At 43.7% G+C, this 19,469-nt stretch overlaps 1 protein-coding gene across 1 annotated transcript in view; it reads left to right on the top strand.

The window, feature by feature from the left end:
- The window catches only part of dcaf13 (ddb1 and cul4 associated factor 13), a 44,935-nt gene that overhangs the window by 1,793 nt on the left and 23,673 nt on the right, over positions 1-19,469 (top strand). The window contains exons 3-9 of the mRNA XM_084335755.1: positions 3,401-3,508; positions 4,355-4,444; positions 5,503-5,658; positions 8,026-8,103; positions 11,402-11,484; positions 14,224-14,388; positions 14,487-14,622. Of these exons, the coding sequence (XP_084191881.1) occupies positions 3,401-3,508; positions 4,355-4,444; positions 5,503-5,658; positions 8,026-8,103; positions 11,402-11,484; positions 14,224-14,388; positions 14,487-14,622 (816 nt within the window). The remainder of the gene's footprint in view (positions 1-3,400; positions 3,509-4,354; positions 4,445-5,502; positions 5,659-8,025; positions 8,104-11,401; positions 11,485-14,223; positions 14,389-14,486; positions 14,623-19,469) is intronic.

Genomic DNA, 19,469 nt, shown 5'->3' with positions numbered 1-19,469 from the left:
AGCAGCAGTCAACCAGCGCACTGCTAACGGGTCGTACCCTCTGGCTCGGCTGGTTAGTGCAGCTGCCTGTGCATCCTACTATGGTGGTCTCGGGTTCAAATCAGTTACTTATTCATAAAGGTACCGTAGTGGAAATATACAATATATATATATATTTAGGGGTGTAACGGTACACAAAAAACCACGGTACGGTACGCACCTCGGTTTTTGAAGTCGAGGTTCGGTACGGGTTTTCGGTACAGTGGGGGAAAGTTTGGCTTTCCATGTTCCACTCAGGGGTGATGTAGTGTGCAGTAACTAATTGTATTTGTAGGGCTGTCAACGAATATTCTATATTGAAATTAATAATCAACTTGTAAAAAAAAAAAAAAAAATTATATTAGACTGTGAAAAAAAAAACAGCCCCCGGTGGGCGGTCGTTAGTGGTTAACATACCGCTGTATTCGTTCGGTACACAGCCGTTCGGTACGGTACACACTGAAACGGTTCGGTACGGATACGTGTACCTTTACACCCCTAATATATATATATATACAGGTCTTACTTGACCAATGCTTCAGCCAAATGGCCCTTGTCTCAGACCCTAATGAAGATAATTTTTAATTGGTCAATAAAAATTTTTTTTTTCTGCATCTAGAACTTGAGTGGGTGACTCGACTTCCTCCTCTGGGCTTGATGTCATTATGATGTTGTATATTCCAGGAAGTATTAAATGCAGCTTGTGACATGAGGTCATCGCTTGATGGACAAGCTGCAGTGCTGGAACTTGTCATTAAAAAGTTGTTTGTAAACCTAACCCTTACCTTAACACAATCGCGGCCACTGGGATGAGTCTAATAAATCTCTACAGCAGGGGTTCTCAAACCTTTCAGGCCGGGACCCAGAAAATAAGGCGTCAGAGAGCCGCGGCCCAATGCACATCGTCAGGCTTTCTTTTTTTTTTTTTTTTTTTTTGTGTCAGGCCACTGAACTTAGAAGCAGGCCAGGACAGTGTTTCTAGTTGTATTCTAAAATGTAACTATATGGTTTCTTCTAAATTTTGAATAGAATTTTAGAATACAACTAGAAACACTGTCCTGGCCTGCTTCTAAGTTCAGTGGCCTGACACATTTTTTTTTTGGAAATCTGCTCGCGGCCCTCCCGTGGCTGCTCGCGGCCCACCTTTGGGTCGCGACCCCGACTTTGGGAACCACTGCTCTAGAGGACCAGCAAATGTAAACAGACGTGGGGCTGTTTGTAGAGCTAAATCTATACATTATAGTATTGCCATTCTCATTGTCAATTGAGTCCCTTCAAAATGTCTTAAAGAATTTTTTTTTTCATCAATACGTTCTCATTTTATAGCGCCGTGAATATAAGCGTTATACGGCATTTGGTCTAGTATATTTCCTGGAAGGCTAGATAAAGGGCTAATAGCTACTAACGTTATATCCAATGGCATTTACGTTATACAGATGCTACAGTTAAAACTCAAACTGCATATGATCGGCACAATCCTCAAGCATGTATGCATGAAGGGGGGGGGGGGGGGGGACGTAGTTTCTTATTATTGATTACCAATAACCGTGTTCGTCTAAGTAGCCACATAGGCCGATCGCCTGGATGGCTATCAAAACAATGCCAGATCGGGTTGTACTTTACGTGAAAAAGATCTTGCCATGAGCCGGTTGGATCCCCCTGAGCATTTCCCCGTTATCGATCGCCATCTGGTAGATCGATATGTCCATTGGTTGATGATAAATCCCCTTATTGGATAGTGAAATCCGCGCTCCAAAAGGTATTCCGTGGAACAGACAATAGCTATCGCTTCAGATGAGTAGAAAACGACATTAGAGATAAAAAAAAAGACAACTTCTGCCACAGGGAACACTCTATTATCGCGATAGCGCCCCTAAGAGGATCTGGCCGGTATTGCACTTTGGCGAATTCAAAGAGTAGGGTACATCTGCAGTGCAGCTCGGCGACCTTGAATAGGTTATTAAAATGGAATAAAAGCCAAAATAACTTGCCACGGATATATCCATCCTTCTGTCCACAACGGGTTGAATCGAAACACGGAGATATCCGTGCTTCGTCCCCAATGTGTTAAAGGAACAGGCCAACATTATGGGAAACGCTCTCACCGCTTCCTCAAACAAGAAGATGGATGCCAATAGGGAGGTGTAGTCTGACGTCACATTGGAACGCCCGCGCGATCCACCCGTTTAGGGATTTATCATTGGGAAAATGCATTATTGGCTATTGTAATAATTATGCCTCATGAACATTGGCAAGCTTTCCATTTTTGCACAAAATGAGTTCCCTTCTATCACTAACATTATTGTTTAAGCATTTTTGGTTGAAATAAAATTTGACGTAATTATTTTACGATTAATTGCGAATATTTTCATGTTGAGCTATAGATTGTGGATGAATACGCACAGAAAGGTACACCATGCAAATGTTCATGCTTTATTTGTTTTAAACGAGACTATTTAGAAATGGGCAATGGGGAAATACATTGCGATTTCAAGCCGCCGGAAACAACAATGACTTAACCACTACACCACCTCCCTATTCCCTCTCTGTTCGTTCAGTAGAAAGCTGGCTGCAAGCTAGCTTGGCTTAGCACAAATGCATGGAAGCGAATACGGATCAGCATCCATTAATTTGTGCTAAGTTAGGCCACCTTGCAGCCAGATAGCTTTCTACTGAATGCAGCGAGGAAACTGGTATCTATCTTCTTGTCTGACTCTAGAGCACATTTCCCATTATCTTTCGAGTGTTCCTTTAACCTCTGTGGAGACCTCATGTCCTACCCTAACCTAAAAGAATAGAGATGTAGAACATTTTATTTTTGTGATAATCGTTTTTTTCGTAATCAATCAATAAGGTTGTGATATTTTCTTACATTTTTATAATTTCACTGACGTGTAGTTAATACTTACTGGAACATGTGACAACACACATTACAAGTCTAACTCAATAACTCTGATGAACCAAATTCATTTGTACAATATAGTTTGTAGTTTTGGGATATGTGAGAGATTATGGGTTTAACTCTGTACATACATCTGATTACCATTATTACTCAGTAGTACTCATTTATATAATTTATATCCAGTTTAATCACCTGTACATTGTATATTTCTATTGCACTTTACTCTTACATTTGCACTCTGGTTGGATGCCAAACTTATTTCCGTTGTACTGTACGTGTGCTGTATAATGACGATACATTTGAATCTAATTTAATCTAAATTTGAATCTAATAAATCAGCTTTATTTCATTTAATGAAGGGTTTCTTTTTAAATGGATCCGTGTCCTTGGATTTCTCATGAGTTACTATGTAAAAAAAAGTCTGGGTTGCAAAGATTCTGACATGATTTTAAATAACAGCTTCCCTGATTTGATTCCCAGGTTAAAGTGTGGAATCTAACAAAACGTGAGTGTGTCCGGACGTTCCAAGCACACGAGGGCTTCGTTAGGGGAATGGTCGTCCGCTTCTGTGGCACTTCCTTCTTCACGGTAACTGTTCCCCTTCACTGCATCACAGAAGAAACGCTCTCTTTAAAGGAACACGCCAACACTTACCGTCTTCTTCTCCAGAGTCAGACAAGAATATATAGACCAATTTTCCCTCTCTGTGCGTTCAATAGAAAGCTACAAGATAGCCTATCTTAGCACAAATGTATGGAAGCAGATATGGACCAGCTAGCCTAGCTTAAAGCTCCAGGACAGGTGTGTTTGGCCAACAGCTTGGCTAGCTGGTCCGTATCTGCTTCCATTAATTTGTGCTGAGCTAGGATAGCTTGCAGCCGGATAGCTTTCTACTGAACACACAGAGGAAATTGGTATCTATCTTCTTGACTGACTCTGGAGAAGACAGTAAGCACATTTCCCATATTGTTGGCACGTTCCTTTAACAGATCCATGACATATCCTACTTATTACATTATGAAATCAGGGTGGGAAATTAACACTGGCTACCATCTAAATGCTGGTAAAGTTATGTGTCGTCTGGTAAGTTTGTCTACTCTACTAGACACTTAGCAGGACTGTTTTCTATTCTCAGTATTTTCATGATGTGTCTTCCCAACCAATATGGTGCCACACCTCAGCTAATTGGTCAAGGTTGTCATTTAATGATAATCACCTGTTAATTGATTACAATCACCTTAAAGTGTCTTCAATGGAATACTATGAATTCTACAAGAAAATTTCACAGGTAATATAATAACGTGTCTGGTCAATTATGCATCAAGGCCACTGTGTCTGGTGGATGAGAGCGGTGTGTTACATGCTCTGTAGGAAATTATGTGTTTTTCAACATCTGTCAATATGACCACGGTTCTCACATGTTGTTTTTAACAGGTCGGTGATGACAAAACGATCAAACAATGGAAAATGGAGACCCCAGGCTACGGGGAGGAAGAGGAACCAATCAACACCATTCTGGGCAAGGTATGGTGGGATTTTCAACACACCCTTAACCTGTTAAACCCTAGCCCTATTTTCTGAAAATCCGCCTAAAAATACACCCCTAAGTAAATGGAAGATTGCTCCACTTCTACAAGGTCCATTTGCATGTTCTTGGCATCTAGGGACATCTATGGATCTCAGGGAATGTATTCACAGTGTCATAAATATTGTGTCTGTTACTAGGCTTGAGTAAATTGTGATGAAACAAAAAATTCAGATTTTTCTTTGCCTCTTTGACTGTGAATAACACCATGCAAAAAATGACCAGACATGGAAAAAAATCTAAGCAAATGAATAAAGGGAAGATGATTAAACAGAAGGTTTTGTAGTTTTGCAATTTGAAATATCATTATAGAATATAGAATACCAGGCCTATAAATGACCTTATTATAGCCAAGTTGCACATCTATGGATCGGGCCAAATCTACTCTTTCCAATGGCAGAGTTCAATTTGCATTTAGTATCACCAGGCGTGCAGCAAGAACCGTGAATGAAATCGACTGTAAATACAGTTACTTTTTTATTATGGAGACCGGTCCGCCATTTAGAATCGGATTGCAACACGGATTCTTGCTAAACGTTCACAGAAAGGTAGATAAACTAACTGCGTTCTAATTTATGCCAATAACGTTCAGTTTTGTGGCCGAAAAATAAGAGAATTTGCTGTACAGTAGCTGGTTTGAGCTGGGTAATGTCGTTTTTCGACGTTCATTGAAAGACCCGAGTGTCCTTCATCATAATGACTACAACACAATGGCGGCTCGCCATTCTAACAAGATGGTGCTGAGTCGCAACCAGGGGTTGGTCCTGAGGGGGGCTAAACTTAATTTAAACTAAATTAAGAAAGCCATTTGCTGTAATTAATCCTGCAACTTAAAAACATAATTTCAATTAAATGGCAAACACAAGGCTAAGTTCCAAATAAGTTATTTATTCAATAATCCCATCTCTATTCCAGAGGGGTTCCACTGTATGGTGTAGTAGTTCTGAAGCGTCGGAGCGGGTCTATAACGCCGCCGCACGTCTCGTCTGTCCCACAGACGGTGTTCACGGGTCTGGACCACCACCAGAGGGACGGGGTGTTTGTGACGTGTGGACAGCAGGTGGACATCTGGGACGAGCAGAGGACCAGTCCCATCCGGTCCTTCTCATGGGGAGTAGACAGCTTCAACGCCGTCCGCTTCAACCCTGTGGAGGTACGGTTCATTTAGAATAATAAGAATACTATTTATTTAGGAAGCGCTTTTCATGTCACCCGGAGACACTTTACAGAGAAGATTGAGTGTAAGATTAACCTCAAGGGTTCAGTTTATACAAGAGTTTTCATCCAATATCTCATTTCATATTGTGAATAAACAACACTGAGATGTAAACTCTTGATGAAGAGTTAATTCAGCTCTGTATGCATGCGTTGCTAAGCAACCTCCAGCCTTGATGTTATAGCAAATAACATGGGGCTCTAGGCCGACACAAAGAGTGCTAGACTGTTGCCTGATAAGAACCTGATTGATAAGAAGCGTTATTGTGTAAAGCTCCAGTCACAATACCAGACCAGCCCCACAGTGGTGCCACGGGCTGGTAGGTTATTTGTGGTGGTAGGAGGCTAGGGTCAGGGTTATGGTTACGGTAGGTTATTTGTGGTGGTAGGAGGCTAGGGTCAGGGTTATGGTTACGGTAGGTTATTTGTGGTGGTAGGAGGCTAGGGTCAGAGTTATGGTTAGGTTATTTGTGGTGGTAGGAGGCTAGGGTCAGGGTTATGGTTACGGTAGGTTATTTGTGGTGGTAGGAGGCTAGGGTCAGGGTTATGGTTACGGTAGGTTATTTGTGGTGGTAGGAGGCTAGGGTCAGAGTTATGGGTTAGGTTATTAGTGGTGGTAGGAGGCTAGGGTCAGGGTTATGGTTACGGTAGGTTATTTGTGGTGGGAGGAGGCTAGGGTCAGGGGGTCTAATATTGTGTGGTGGGTGTGTCTAATATTGTGGTGGGTTTATATTATAATGTGGCGGGTGTGTCTAATATTGTGGTGGGTTTATATTATAATGTGGCGGGTGTGTCTAATATTGTGGCGGGTGTGTCTAATATTGTGGCGGGTGTGTCTAATATTGTGGCGGGTGTGTCTAATATTGTGGTGGTGGGTGTGTCTAATATTGTGGCGGGTGTCTAATATTGTGGTGGGTGTGTCTAATATTGTGGTGGGTGTGTCTAATATTGTGGTGGGTTTATATTATATTGTGGCGGGTGTGTAATATTGTGGTGAGTGTCTAATATTGTGGTGGGTGTGTAATATTGTGGTGGGTGTGTAATATTGTGGTGGGTGTGTCTAATATTGTGGTGGGTGTGTCTAATATTGTGGTGGGTGTGTCTAATATTGTGGTGGGTGTGTCTAATATTTGTTTGTACTCTTGCTCCCGACTATTGTCAGCGACTTCGCGTTATTGAGAAGCGCTATATAAATTAAATGAATTATTATTATTATATTGTGGTGGGTGTGTCTAATATTGTGGTGGGCCGCCACAGGGGAAACACTGAACCCCAGGCTCCCAAGATCAAATCAAATCAAATGTATTTGTAAGGCCCGACAACACACGTTAATGTCCCCATGGGACACGTCTTCTTTAAACAAGTCAAGAAGAAACATAACAATAAGTCAAGAACAAAACAAGAACACCATAAGGTCCAACAAATTTTTAATAAATGCAAATAAATAAATGAATGCAAGCACCCCAAGACATACCCCACGCGAAGGTAAGGAAAAACTCACTAAAACCTAACAATAGGGGAAAAATGCTCCACAGGCAGTGTGGAGGAGAGAAACCTTAGAAGGGCCATTCAAGGGGGATCTCCCTTCTTAGATGTCGGTGATAGTAGTGTTGCAGACTAACAGTTGGTAAGCATGCACTCATGTGTGTAGTGATGGCTGTGTATCAGATCAAGATCAGATGGTTGTGTATAGGGTTAGGCACTGAGAACCGGTCTGGAACCGGAAGTAACATATTTGCATTTCGATTCTTAATTTCGATTCTTAAAAAAAACGTTAATTAATACCCTAGTTACAGTACAGCAACCAAATTAAACTGTATCAAGTTAACTGACAATGTGAATAGTATGAAAAAAATTAAAGATAAAAAAGAAAAAAAACCTGCGAAATAAGCTGTGACCTGTTTTGACCTGCACCTCAAAGAATCGGAATCGAGAATCGTTTAGAACAGGAATCGAAATGGAGAACCGGAATCGTTCAAATCCAAACGATGCCCAACCCTAGTTGAGTATCAGATCAAGATCAGATGGTTGTGTATCAGATCAAGATCAGATGGTTGTGTATCAGATCAAGATCAGATGGCTGTGTATAATCAGATCAAGATCAGATGGTTGTGTATCAGATCAAGATCAGATGGTTGTGTATCAGATCAAGATCAGATGGCTGTGTATCAGATCAAGATCAGATGGCTGTGTATCAGATCAAGGTCTGATAGGGTTGACTATCATAACATAAGGAAACCCCTGCTTTCAGATTGCAGGGTGAAAAGGAAGCCAAAGATTTGAAGTGTGATTTCTCTTTCATCAGACTGATCTCCTGGCAAGCTGCGCCTCGGACAGAAGCATCGTGCTGTACGACATGAGAGAAGCAGCGCCTCTTAAGAAGGTTTGTCTCCGGTGGGGGACGGGAATCTCCAGTCGTTTAGTAGTAGTCAAGTTCTCCTAACACCACGAAGCATGAGTAAAAAAACAAGTTAGGGCAGAGCCATCTGGACAAAGTATCAGACAAAAGGTTCTTAATGGTTCCTTGAGAGTAAAACAGTATTTCACGGTATATTTCTACAGTATGAATTACAATTGTGATATGACATATTTTATGTGTCTTTATCTTGTAATACAATTGAGTACCTCAGATGAAGAACCATATAACTCCATTTGAGGTTTTCAGAAGAACAATGCAAACTGCATTATCTAAAGATGGTACGTTAGAGTATTGTGTTTGAACGAAATAGAACTGTGACAATTTAACCCTTGCACTGAAGAACCACGTGAGTCTGTTTTTAAATATTTTGGACAGCCCATGTATTTGCAGTTGTAAAATCTATCCAAATCACTTAAGAGTGTGAATGTGATATATCACCAGAAAACACTCTACTGGCTTTAATTAACTATGAATGAACACAACACTCTAACTCAGCATCTTTAGATAATAAAGTACTCAACCTCTACTGTCTTTAACTATGAATGAACACAACACTCTAACTCAGCATCTTTATATAATAAAGTACTCAACCTCCACTGTCTTTAACTATGAATGAACACAACACTCTAACTTACCATCTTTAGATAATAAGGTACTAACTCAACTTCTACTGTCTTTAACTATGAATGAACACAATACTCGAACGTACCATCTTTAGATAATAAATTACTCAACCTCTACTGTCTTTAACTATGATTTGATTTGATTTGGCGATAGCAACCAGCTAGTCTTCCTGGTGAATGAACACAATACTCTAACGTACCATCTTTAGATAATAAATTACTCAACCTCTACTGTCTTTAACTATGATTTGATTTGATTTGGCGATAGCAACCAGCTAGTCTTCCTGGTGAAGCTCCCCCCTCTGATGGAACAGTCCACATTCATTCGAGCGTCATCTCGCGTCGTCCAGACTCCATGGGCACTCTGCGCATGTCCAAGCGGAATAGGTGCTTTAAAATGGGCTTTTTCTCTGCCGATTTAGTTCTGATCGATTAGTTATGGGTCACGCCGTGTTCAGGAGAGCGAGGCGCATAAACGTCTATTCGATCATGTCTCTAGCACCCCCACAGCCGTATCGGCAACCACTTCCATCACGGCTCTCGTCCACATCCATTCATTTGACCCCCCCGCAATCTCCTCCTTGATTTCAATGTAACGCGGAAGTGTAGTGGTCTATCTACTGACGACAGAAAGGTAGTTGTCCAAACGTCCATTTTCAGAAAACATCGTCGCCCAGAACAGATTCTAACAATTCCAACTTCTTACTGGTACATACGTATCATATCTAATAGTCTTTAGATGACTAAATATAGATGAATACTCATGAAATTTTATATATATACTCTAAAATAAGTATGATTTCACATCATCTACCATCCAACGGTGAACTCCGGCTGGGCTGTGAGTAATTACCCAGAATGTCATGCAAAAAGGGGCGTGGCCGAATATGGGTAGGTTGATTCGGAGTGGACGGTAATGGCTTACGTTCCGTTAAAACATTTGCAAAAAGAAAACCTGGTTACAATAGGCTTCACCATCAGCCTTGGATACATTCAGGGTCACCAAGCTTCGAGTTCAATCAGACTGATGATTATTCCAAGCAGTCGGTACAAAAAACCTAAAAGCTTTCTTTCCCATTAAAAAAAAATAAGATATAGATAGACGGTGGTATTGTACAAATCTATAATTTCTAGTCCTACATGGATCTATGATGGTAGACCTTCATATTCAGTAGACCTCCCAGTCCTACCTGGATCCATGACAGTAGACCTTCATATTCAGTAGACCTCCCAGCCCTACATGGATCCATGACAGTAGACCTGTATATTCAGTAGACCTCCCAGCCCTACATGGATCCATGACAGTAGACCTTCATATTCAGTAGACCTCCCAGCCCTACATGGATCCATGACAGTAGACCTGTATATTCAGTAGACCTCCCAGTCCTACATGGATCCATGACAGTAGACCTTCATATTCAGTAGACCTCCCAGCCCTACATGGATCCATGACAGTAGACCTGTATATTCAGTAGACCTCCCAGTCCTACATGGATCAATGATGGTAGCTCTTCATATTCAGTAGACCTCCCAGTCCTACATGGATCCATGATGGTAGACCTTCATATTCAGTAGACCTCCCAGTCCTACATGGATCCATGATGGCATACCTTCATATTCAGTAGACCTCCCAGCCCTACATGGATCAATGATGGTAGCTCTTCATATTCAGTAGACCTCCCAGTCCTACATGTATCCATGATGGTAGACCTTCATATTCAGTAGACCTCCCAGCCCTACATGGATCAATGATGGTAGCTCTTCATATTCAGTAGACCTCCCAGTCCTACATGGATCCATGATGGTAGACCTTCATATTCAGTAGACCTCCCAGTCCTACATGGATCAATGATGGTAGACCTTCATATTCAGTAGACCTCCCAGCCCTACATGGATCAATGATGGTAGCTCTTCATATTCAGTAGACCTCCCAGTCCTACATGGATCAATGATGGTAGCTCTTCATATTCAGTAGACCTCCCAGTCCTACATGGATCCATGATGGTAGACCTTCATATTCAGTAGACCTCCCAGTCCTACATGGATCCATGATGGTAGACCTTAATATTCAGTAGACCTCCCAGTCCTACATGGATCCATGATGGTAGACCTTCATATTCAGTAGACCTCCCAGTCCTACATGGATCCATGACAGTAGACCTCCCAGTCCTACATACAGCACATCAACAGTGCAAGTAACATTTAATTAAGCTGTAACTGCCCGATTCAGGTTCTCTAGTCTTAGTGTGAAAACATATTTTCTTCAGTTCAGTCTCAGACGAAACAAAAGCGTCCTACTCGACCAGTAGGTGGTAATTAAAGGAGAACTGGAGCACTCGGGTCACTTGACGCTCGTCCCAAGTCTCCATTATCAATGTAACATGTTCCTTTATTGATTCCCTTGGGGACATTCAGGCCTCATAGCAGGAGGGGGGAGGGGAGGTACAGGTATGGGCAGGGCAATGGAAGAAAGACATAAATATAGGCAATAAAATATTAATCAAAAAAATTCAAGAACAGTGTAAACAATATAATTAATTCTGAATATAAAAACATGAGAGAAATAAACACTGACCTCCATGACCTCATCCCTGTTGTCCTCAGTGCTGCCTAGTGATTGGTTCACGTTGTCCCCTCAGCTCATCATGACTATGAGGAGCAACACGCTGTGCTGGAACCCCATGGAGGCCTACAACTTCACCTGCTCAAACGAAGACTACAAGTGAGATCTCCATGGAGACTTGACGTGTGTGTGTCTGTGTGTGCTGTAACCTGTGGTTGTCACCAGTGGCTGATGTTAGGGATGGGTACCGAATTCGGTACTTTTAAAGGTACTTACCGAAACACGTCGATACTACCGAGTATCGATTCACGTGAGATACCGTTGTCGGTACTGTAAACAATTTTCTTTTTTTTACATTTTCTATTTTTTTTTTACTTTTTTTTTTTCATGTCAATGTTCACACGCACAATATACGCTTACCTAGGATTTGACTTGATTCAACAACAAAGCAGTCGGGGCAATGGCAAGCCGAAAACTGTCATAAGTGTGGTTATTTGAAGTTTGGATTTTTTTTTCACAACTGAGATAGGTAGATTACATTTTTAGAGACTAAAGTACAGAAAAAAAGTACCGTTGGGTACCGGTATCGATTCACATGTACCGGTACCGTATCGGTTCAAATGTGAACGGTACCCATCCCTAGCTGATGTGCAGGGCTGGGTATTGGCACCGATTACCCGGTTAGATTTTTCGATTTGATTAAATTCTATCGGCTATCTATTCAGTGAGGCTTGATGTTGCTGGTTTCAGAGGACCAGCACCTGCCATTGTTGTCAAAAGATGTCATTTGGCCGACTGAGTTTCCGTAGTAGTTCAGAAGGGAGACATAACAATTGCAAACCAAACTAACGGGTGCGGCAGTGGCTCAGGAGGTAGAGTGGTCAACTGGTAATCTGAAGGTTTCACGATTCGATTCCGGCTCCTCTCGGAAGTGTGTCGAAGTGTCCTTGAGCAAGACTCACTAACCTGACCCCTAGCCCCACTAACCTGACCCCTAGCCCCACTAACCTGACCCCTAGCCTCACTAACCTGACCCCTAGCCCCACTAACCTGACCCCTAGCCCCACTAACCTGACCCCTAGCCTCACTAACCTGACCCCTAGCCCCACTAACCTGACCCCTAGCCTCACTAACCTGACCCCTAGCCCCACTAACCTGACCCCTAGCCCCACTAACCTGACCCCTAGCCTCACTAACCTGACCCCTAGCCTCACTAACCTGACCCCTAGCCTCACTAACCTGACCCCTAGCCCCACTAACCTGACCCCTAGCCTCACTAACCTGACCCCTAGCCTCACTAACCTGACCCCTAGCCCCACTAACCTGACCCCTAGCCCCACTAACCTGACCCCTAGCCTCACTAACCTGACCCCTAGCCTCACTAACCTGACCCCTAGCCTCACTAACCTGACCCCTAGCCCCACTAACCTGACCCCTAGCCCAGGGTTTCCGTTAGAATTTTTTTTTGCAGGTCTGAGTGTCCGGTAGATTTCAATCTACCGGACAAATGGGATAAATTCCGGTCAGAGTTTATTGAGCTTAAAAACAATTGATAGGCCTATATAAAGAATGACATCATCAAGGCATTTATAATATTTTAACTTAAAACTAGACTACTTTTGCGTATATACAGTCATTAATATATTCCAAATAAAATAAGTCCCTCGAGACTGCGTGCTGCTGCCGACTTGAGGTGTCGGTGGGCAGTCTGCCCGACCTTAATAAACAGCAGTCTGTTATAATCACATTTTTATGAGCTAACGAATTCCGTTATATTGGACATTTGTATTAATTATATCAAGCGAAGAACTGAGAAATTTGGCAGAGAGACGGCAACATTATCGTGGGTTTGCGCCGTGATGTATATCTCCACCTCCCAACGACTTGGTGCTGCTGCTCATAATGTCCGGTGAAAATAATTCCCTCTAAGCACAATTTGATTATTTGAATTGTATTAAAATAGGCTAAAATTAAATAGCCTATGCGATGAACGAAACAATCATTACATTTGTCGTTGCTTCACCAAGCAGCCGGTCAATGACATCCTGTGTCAGCGAGCTGGCAGCTGATATATCAGCGCAAGCCGGCCGCAGTTAGTTTGCAAGAAGCATCCAGCTGCAGACCCGCAGAGCAGCTTTCCAGGTCTGGGGACCGCACTGTGCCAGCAAAGCTGGTGGGTTCTGTGGGTCTGCAGCTGCATGCCTTCCGCAAATCCAGCAGCAAGCTCTCACTGACACAGCGTCGTCATTACCAGACCGGCTGCTTGGCGAAGCAACGACAACAAACGCAATGATTGTTTCGTTCATCGCATAGGCCACCCAACTCCAGCCCATCCAAATACAATTCAAATAATCAAACTGTGCCCAGAGGGAACTATTTTCACCGGACACTATGACCGGAGAGATTAAATTTGTCGGACTTCAACAGATTTTGCCAGTCAAATACCGGTAATTACCGGCTAACGGAAACGCTGCCCTAGCCTCACTAACCTGACCCCTAGCCTCACTAACCTAACCTGACCCCTAGCCTCACTAACCTGACCCCTAGCCTCACTAACCTGACCCCTAGCCTCACTAACCTGACCCCTAGCCTCACTAACCTGACCCCTAGCCTCACTAACCTGACCCCTAGCCTCACTAACCTGACCCCTAGCCCCACTAACCTGACCCCTAGCCTCACTAACCTGACCCCTAGCCCCACTAACCTGACCCCTAGCCCCACTAACCTGACCCCTAGCCTCACTAACCTGACCCCTAGCCCCACTAACCTGACCCCTAGCCTCACTAACCCGACCCTTAGCCCCACTAACCTGACCCTTAAACCTGACCCTTAGCCTCACTGGGCCTAAAGTAGAGTCTCAAGTGTCTGAGTTACAGTATTTCCCCTCTTTCTCTCCAGTCTGTACACGTATGACATGAGGTACATGGACCGACCCGTCACGGTCCACATGGACCACCTCTCTGCCGTGCTGGACGTGGACTATTCTCCGACGGGGAGGGAGTTTGTCTCCGCCAGCTTCGACAAGACCATTCGTATTTTCCCCAACGACAGCGGAACCAGCAGGTTAGTGTGGGCCGAGAGACATTTGTCTAGGATCAAGAGATGGGACATTGATTCTCGTCCCTCACCACAGTGTGTGTGTGTGTGTGTCTGATCACCAGGGAGGTGTACCACACCAAGCGCATGCAGCACGTCATCTGTGTGAAGTGGTCTGCAGACAACAAGTACCTCCTGACCGGGTCTGATGAGATGAACATCCGCGTCTGGAAGGCCCACGCTGCAGAGAAGCTGGGAGTGGTGAGTCCTGCACACACACTGATACCTGCCGGTAGGCTGATGGGCGAAATGGCCTCTAAATGATATCGCAATATTTCTCTGGGCTATTATCGCGACACACAATGTTTATCGCAATATTTTTACATTTCCTCTAAAGCACTTAAAAATGCTTGATTTAACCCTTTGATGGATACAGTCATGCCAATATGATGCTTATAATAGTCCCTGCAACATATGTCTGCATTAAACCATGAAGATGCTTTCAAAAATAATGAAATGAAAAGTTTCTAAAAATCAAAAAAGATACTAAGAGTATCTACTGACACACTAATACAGAATTTATTTTAATAACATCCAAGTCAATTTATATAAAAACTCTTGGGTGCCTAAGGGCGTTTTCACATTAGGAACGGTTGCTCCGTTCCGTTCCCGAGAACGATAGTCCCCACTCTCCCGCCGGCCAGCTTTCACACTACCAATCTCGTTTAGTTCCCGAGCACACTTGAGGGAGCAACACCCCGATACAGCAGGTGGCGGTATGCACCCACCTAGTTGGTTTGCGATCCGCCAATGAACACAAGTGTAACTGAGGGGTACAATTCCCTGACTGTATTACTAGATATGATACTTACTACCACTACCTTTGTACTTAATATTCGGCCACCCAGTACTCTGCATAAATATATTATGATGAACACTGTCACGTAGATGAAACGGATCCAACACAAATGTACGAATTAGAAATAGGTCTTTATTTCTACACAGCGATGGTGTGTAGAGCAAGCACTTAATCAAATCAATCACATTTATGAATGGGAATTAGTATGCACTTTTATGGCAAGAGTATTCGTCGGTATATCAATAGAGAATGTCCAATCTCTGAAGGCGCAGGTGGTACATATACAACCTGGAATAGTTTAAGGAATAACAGCAATGATACTTTAATGATTATAGACTGGATACACTAGGGGGGGTTAATCCGGTCGCTTGTAAGCCGACAGGAGTAGGAAGGGGGGGGGGGTAGAATCCGGCTGCCTCATCCGGCCAAGGGTATCCCAGGTGAACCCACTGTAGTGCCGTTCAATGCGCCGGCGATCCTTGGACCACAGATGAAAGCAGGTGGACTCTTTGTGGGCCGGCGTCCTCCGGTCCACGGAGGAGAGACGTGAAGCGACCTCGTCTTGCAGAGCGTCTCCTCACCTTGCGTCCTCTCCAGGGGGGGGGTTTCCAACACACGGCAGTGTCGGGGGTCTTTATCCATGGAATAATCAACGTATACAAAGCATAATCCGTGCCGGGGAAGGCGGGCTGTCGTCGGTAGAATAATCCGGTATACAGGTCCACTCGCTCGTCGGCTCTGGGGCTCCTCGGGTGCAGCTTCACGTGGGGTCAACCACCCTGGATAAGCAGCCAGTTCTCTGCCCGAAACGATGGGGTGCTGACTACGGTAGTATTCTCACCGCACGAAGCACTATATATTAACAGACTATTATTAGCTTAATAGACTACGTCCAACTCGACGATATAGTGCCAAATATGACTATTCAAATATTAATATACACGATGTCTCAATACCGATGGTAAGCCGAACTTGGCCTTACTCCCACACGTGGCGTCGCGGGGAGGCTTTACGTCTGTGACTCTATTGGAGGGTAAGAAACTGGACTGAAAAGAAAGTCCTACTTTAGTAGCGCAGTATATATACGCACTATGAACAAATAGTCCCATTAGTGGTGCGGTAGCCAGATTCCTACGCGGAACTAGGACTTGTTCGTACATGTTGAGCGGTACGTTTGAACTGGGTCTGAGGGGTATGGCAGCCTGGCACCAAGGTCTCGACCAATAGTAGAATGGAGACTATTATGGGATGTTCAGTAGGCTAGAATGGATATTCAATGCATATTGTACAAGGAATATACAAGGGATATCAGGGAATATTAGAGAATATACAAATACAATTAAATATATATATATAAATAAATATATATATTCGGTTTAATCTGGCCCTTCACAACAGCCACCCCCTGATTAGTCCCAGACCTAATCAGTTAAGCAGAGACAGATTAATCGCGTTGTCTATTTACACATAAGGGTTTGCTGTAGGGGTCAGTCAACTTCACAAAGTCATAGGGTTATAGGGTCATGGTCATCATCGATTGTGTCTGGGAGTCGGGGCAGTTCTATGAGCCTCGCCACGGGACGGGTGTAAGTGCGACCCTGGACAAGCACTTCAGCTGCTCGGACCTTGCCGTCGGCACCGGTGATCACTTTGCTTACGCGGCCGGCCGGCCACATAGCTCTGGGCAGTGATTGATCAATAATCATGACGACTGTTCCTTCTGTCAAATTGTCTCTCTCCTTTACCCACTTCTGGCGGGTCTGTAGAGACGGTAGGTAGTGCAGTAGGAAACTGCTCCAAAACTTGTCGGCTAATACTTGGCTGTACCTCCACATTCGTCGGCCGTTCGCTTCTTCAGGCCGGTACATTGTCTGGGGTAACGCGGGATCTAGCCGCCCCATCAGGAGTGTGTTGGGGGTAACTGGGTAGATAACAGTGCTCAATCCACAGAACACAGGCTTCTTATTCTCAGCCTCCTCCTGACTGGCTTCCCTCGGGATAGGCGTGGGCCACTCTCCTTCCGGGAGCTTTAGGAATGCTGGGCCGTCACTGTAGACATTGCGACGGGTGAGGTCAGATTTGATAAAGTGACCATATTTATTTTTCCAAATGAAAATTCACAATCCGTCAACAGCTTGTGGTGCATCCAACCTAAGACGCTCGAAGCTTTTTGTTCTTCTTTTTTCAAAGCGGAGCCTTGATAAAGAGGCTTTGAGTGGACACATCACCACCACAACAACGGGTCACCTGCGGCATCACCATCATTAGCATCGTTTGCTAAATTAAAGAAGTTTGACAGAAGGGCAACCAGCCAGGCAGCGCCGTTATCTCACGGGACGAGTAGCTACATTAGTTAGCCAACAACCAGCCAGGCAACGCCGTTATCTCCCGGGACGAGTAGCTTCATTAGTTAGCCAGCAACCAGTCAAGCTAACGTTAGCATTCGGGAGATCCAGCAGCTTGTCGATGTGCTAATAGCCTCAGCAACCTAACGTTAGCTGGCTCCAGCAGATCGACAAGCTGCTGGAGCCAGCTAACGTTAGCTTGCTGAGGCTATTAGCACATCGACAAGCTGCTGGATCTCCCGATGCTGGTTGAAGTGGAGCTAGGTAGCCAGCAGGCTAAATGCTCCGTGACGCTGAACTGCATGCGCCGGTCTGTCTGTCCGTCGTGGCGGTGGTGATGCCGCAGATGACCCGTCGGGCTGGATGTATTGCAAGTTGTTGCCCTTTTCCCTCCTTCTGGAACGTCTGCATTGCATTTATTACAAATAGCAAGCAATCTTTTTACTCTGAAACTCAGAGTACCGACGCGGCCATCTTTGTTGTTAACTTGCGTGGCTACGTCACAGCCAAGTAAGGGAGCGCTGGATTTGTGTAAAACGCCCTGTTCCTAAACCACACGCTGTCAGTCGTAGCACAGTACTGACAAAACGGGAGGAGCCTTTAGTCAAAACAAACGCACTTCATTCCAATTCACCCACACCGCATTTTTTTTTACCAAAAAATATATTATATTATCGGAGCTATTAATAACGTTATCGAGTTTATCGGGATGACGTCATAATTGCTGATATCGGCCCGATAATTATCGGCCCGATAATTATCGTGCATCCCTAGTTTTGGTACAGTTGTGTTCACACTTGAATCGTTCTGTGCCCATACTGTGTTTTCTACAAATCAGTCTCAAATCTGTGCGATTTTTTTTTTAAACTTTGACCAGACAGCTGGTTCTTTTTAGCGTTTATCGCTTTTTCTGGTCAAGCATGACCGACAGAAACAGGTTGAATGGGATATAGATCAGGGGAAGACACTCTGAGAAAATACGGCGAGTCCGGGAGTCGAACTCGTGTACCCCAGATCCGTGACGCGCACGATTGTCCCCGACGCCGAAATAGCGCCGAGATACGCGGTGAGCTACTGGAGCTCCCCCAAATCTGTGCGATTTTAAATCCGCTTTAGCCAAAAATACACACACACACGCATATATATATATATATATATATATATATATATATATATATATATATATATATATATATATATATACACACTACTGTGCGAAAATAATATTTTTTCTTATCAGCAATGTTATAACATCCTACTGATAAACATAACACTGTAAAAGTGTGTCTGCATCATGTGTATTAAATATATATATATACTTTTTAATTGCATGAAACATGAAAAATTGCTGATAATAATAATTTGAAAAAGGAGACAAAAACTCACCAATAAAATATTTGCGACCAGGCAACTGATACTTTGGGTCAAGTCAGTGTCTTTTTCCTGGCTCACTGGGGCCATGTCTCTTCTACCACACTCACTGGGGCCATGTCTCTTCTACCACACTCACTGGGGCCACGTCTCTCTTCTACTAAGGAAAATTAAAAACGTACCTATACAGTCTAGCTTACAAATAGTTATGGCTTGGAAAAACCTGATGGATCCATGAGGCTAGGATAAGCCTTGTGGACCCAACTTTTTAGATGAAGGAACGGGTACATAGGAGACACGCCTCCAGTTTTTCAAAAGTTTTTGACACGCCTCAGCTTCTGAGCTGAACGGTCGTGTTTTTGCGGACCTCCCAAACTTTCAAACTTTTTAGATGAAGGAACGGGTACATAGGAGACACGCCTCCAGTTTTTCAAAAGTTTTTGACACGCCTCAGCTTCTGAGCTGAACGGTCGTGTCTTTGCGGACCTCCCAAACTTTCAAACTTTAGACTGTTTTCTTTATACGTTTTTCTT

Source organism: Notolepis coatsorum (genome assembly GCF_963971535.1).
Source record: "Notolepis coatsorum genome assembly, chromosome: 19".
In the NCBI taxonomy this organism is placed as follows: domain Eukaryota; kingdom Metazoa; phylum Chordata; class Actinopteri; order Aulopiformes; family Paralepididae; genus Notolepis; species Notolepis coatsorum.
The sequence above is the reverse complement of the archived record's forward strand: the minus strand, read 5'-3'. Positions and strand labels throughout refer to the sequence as shown.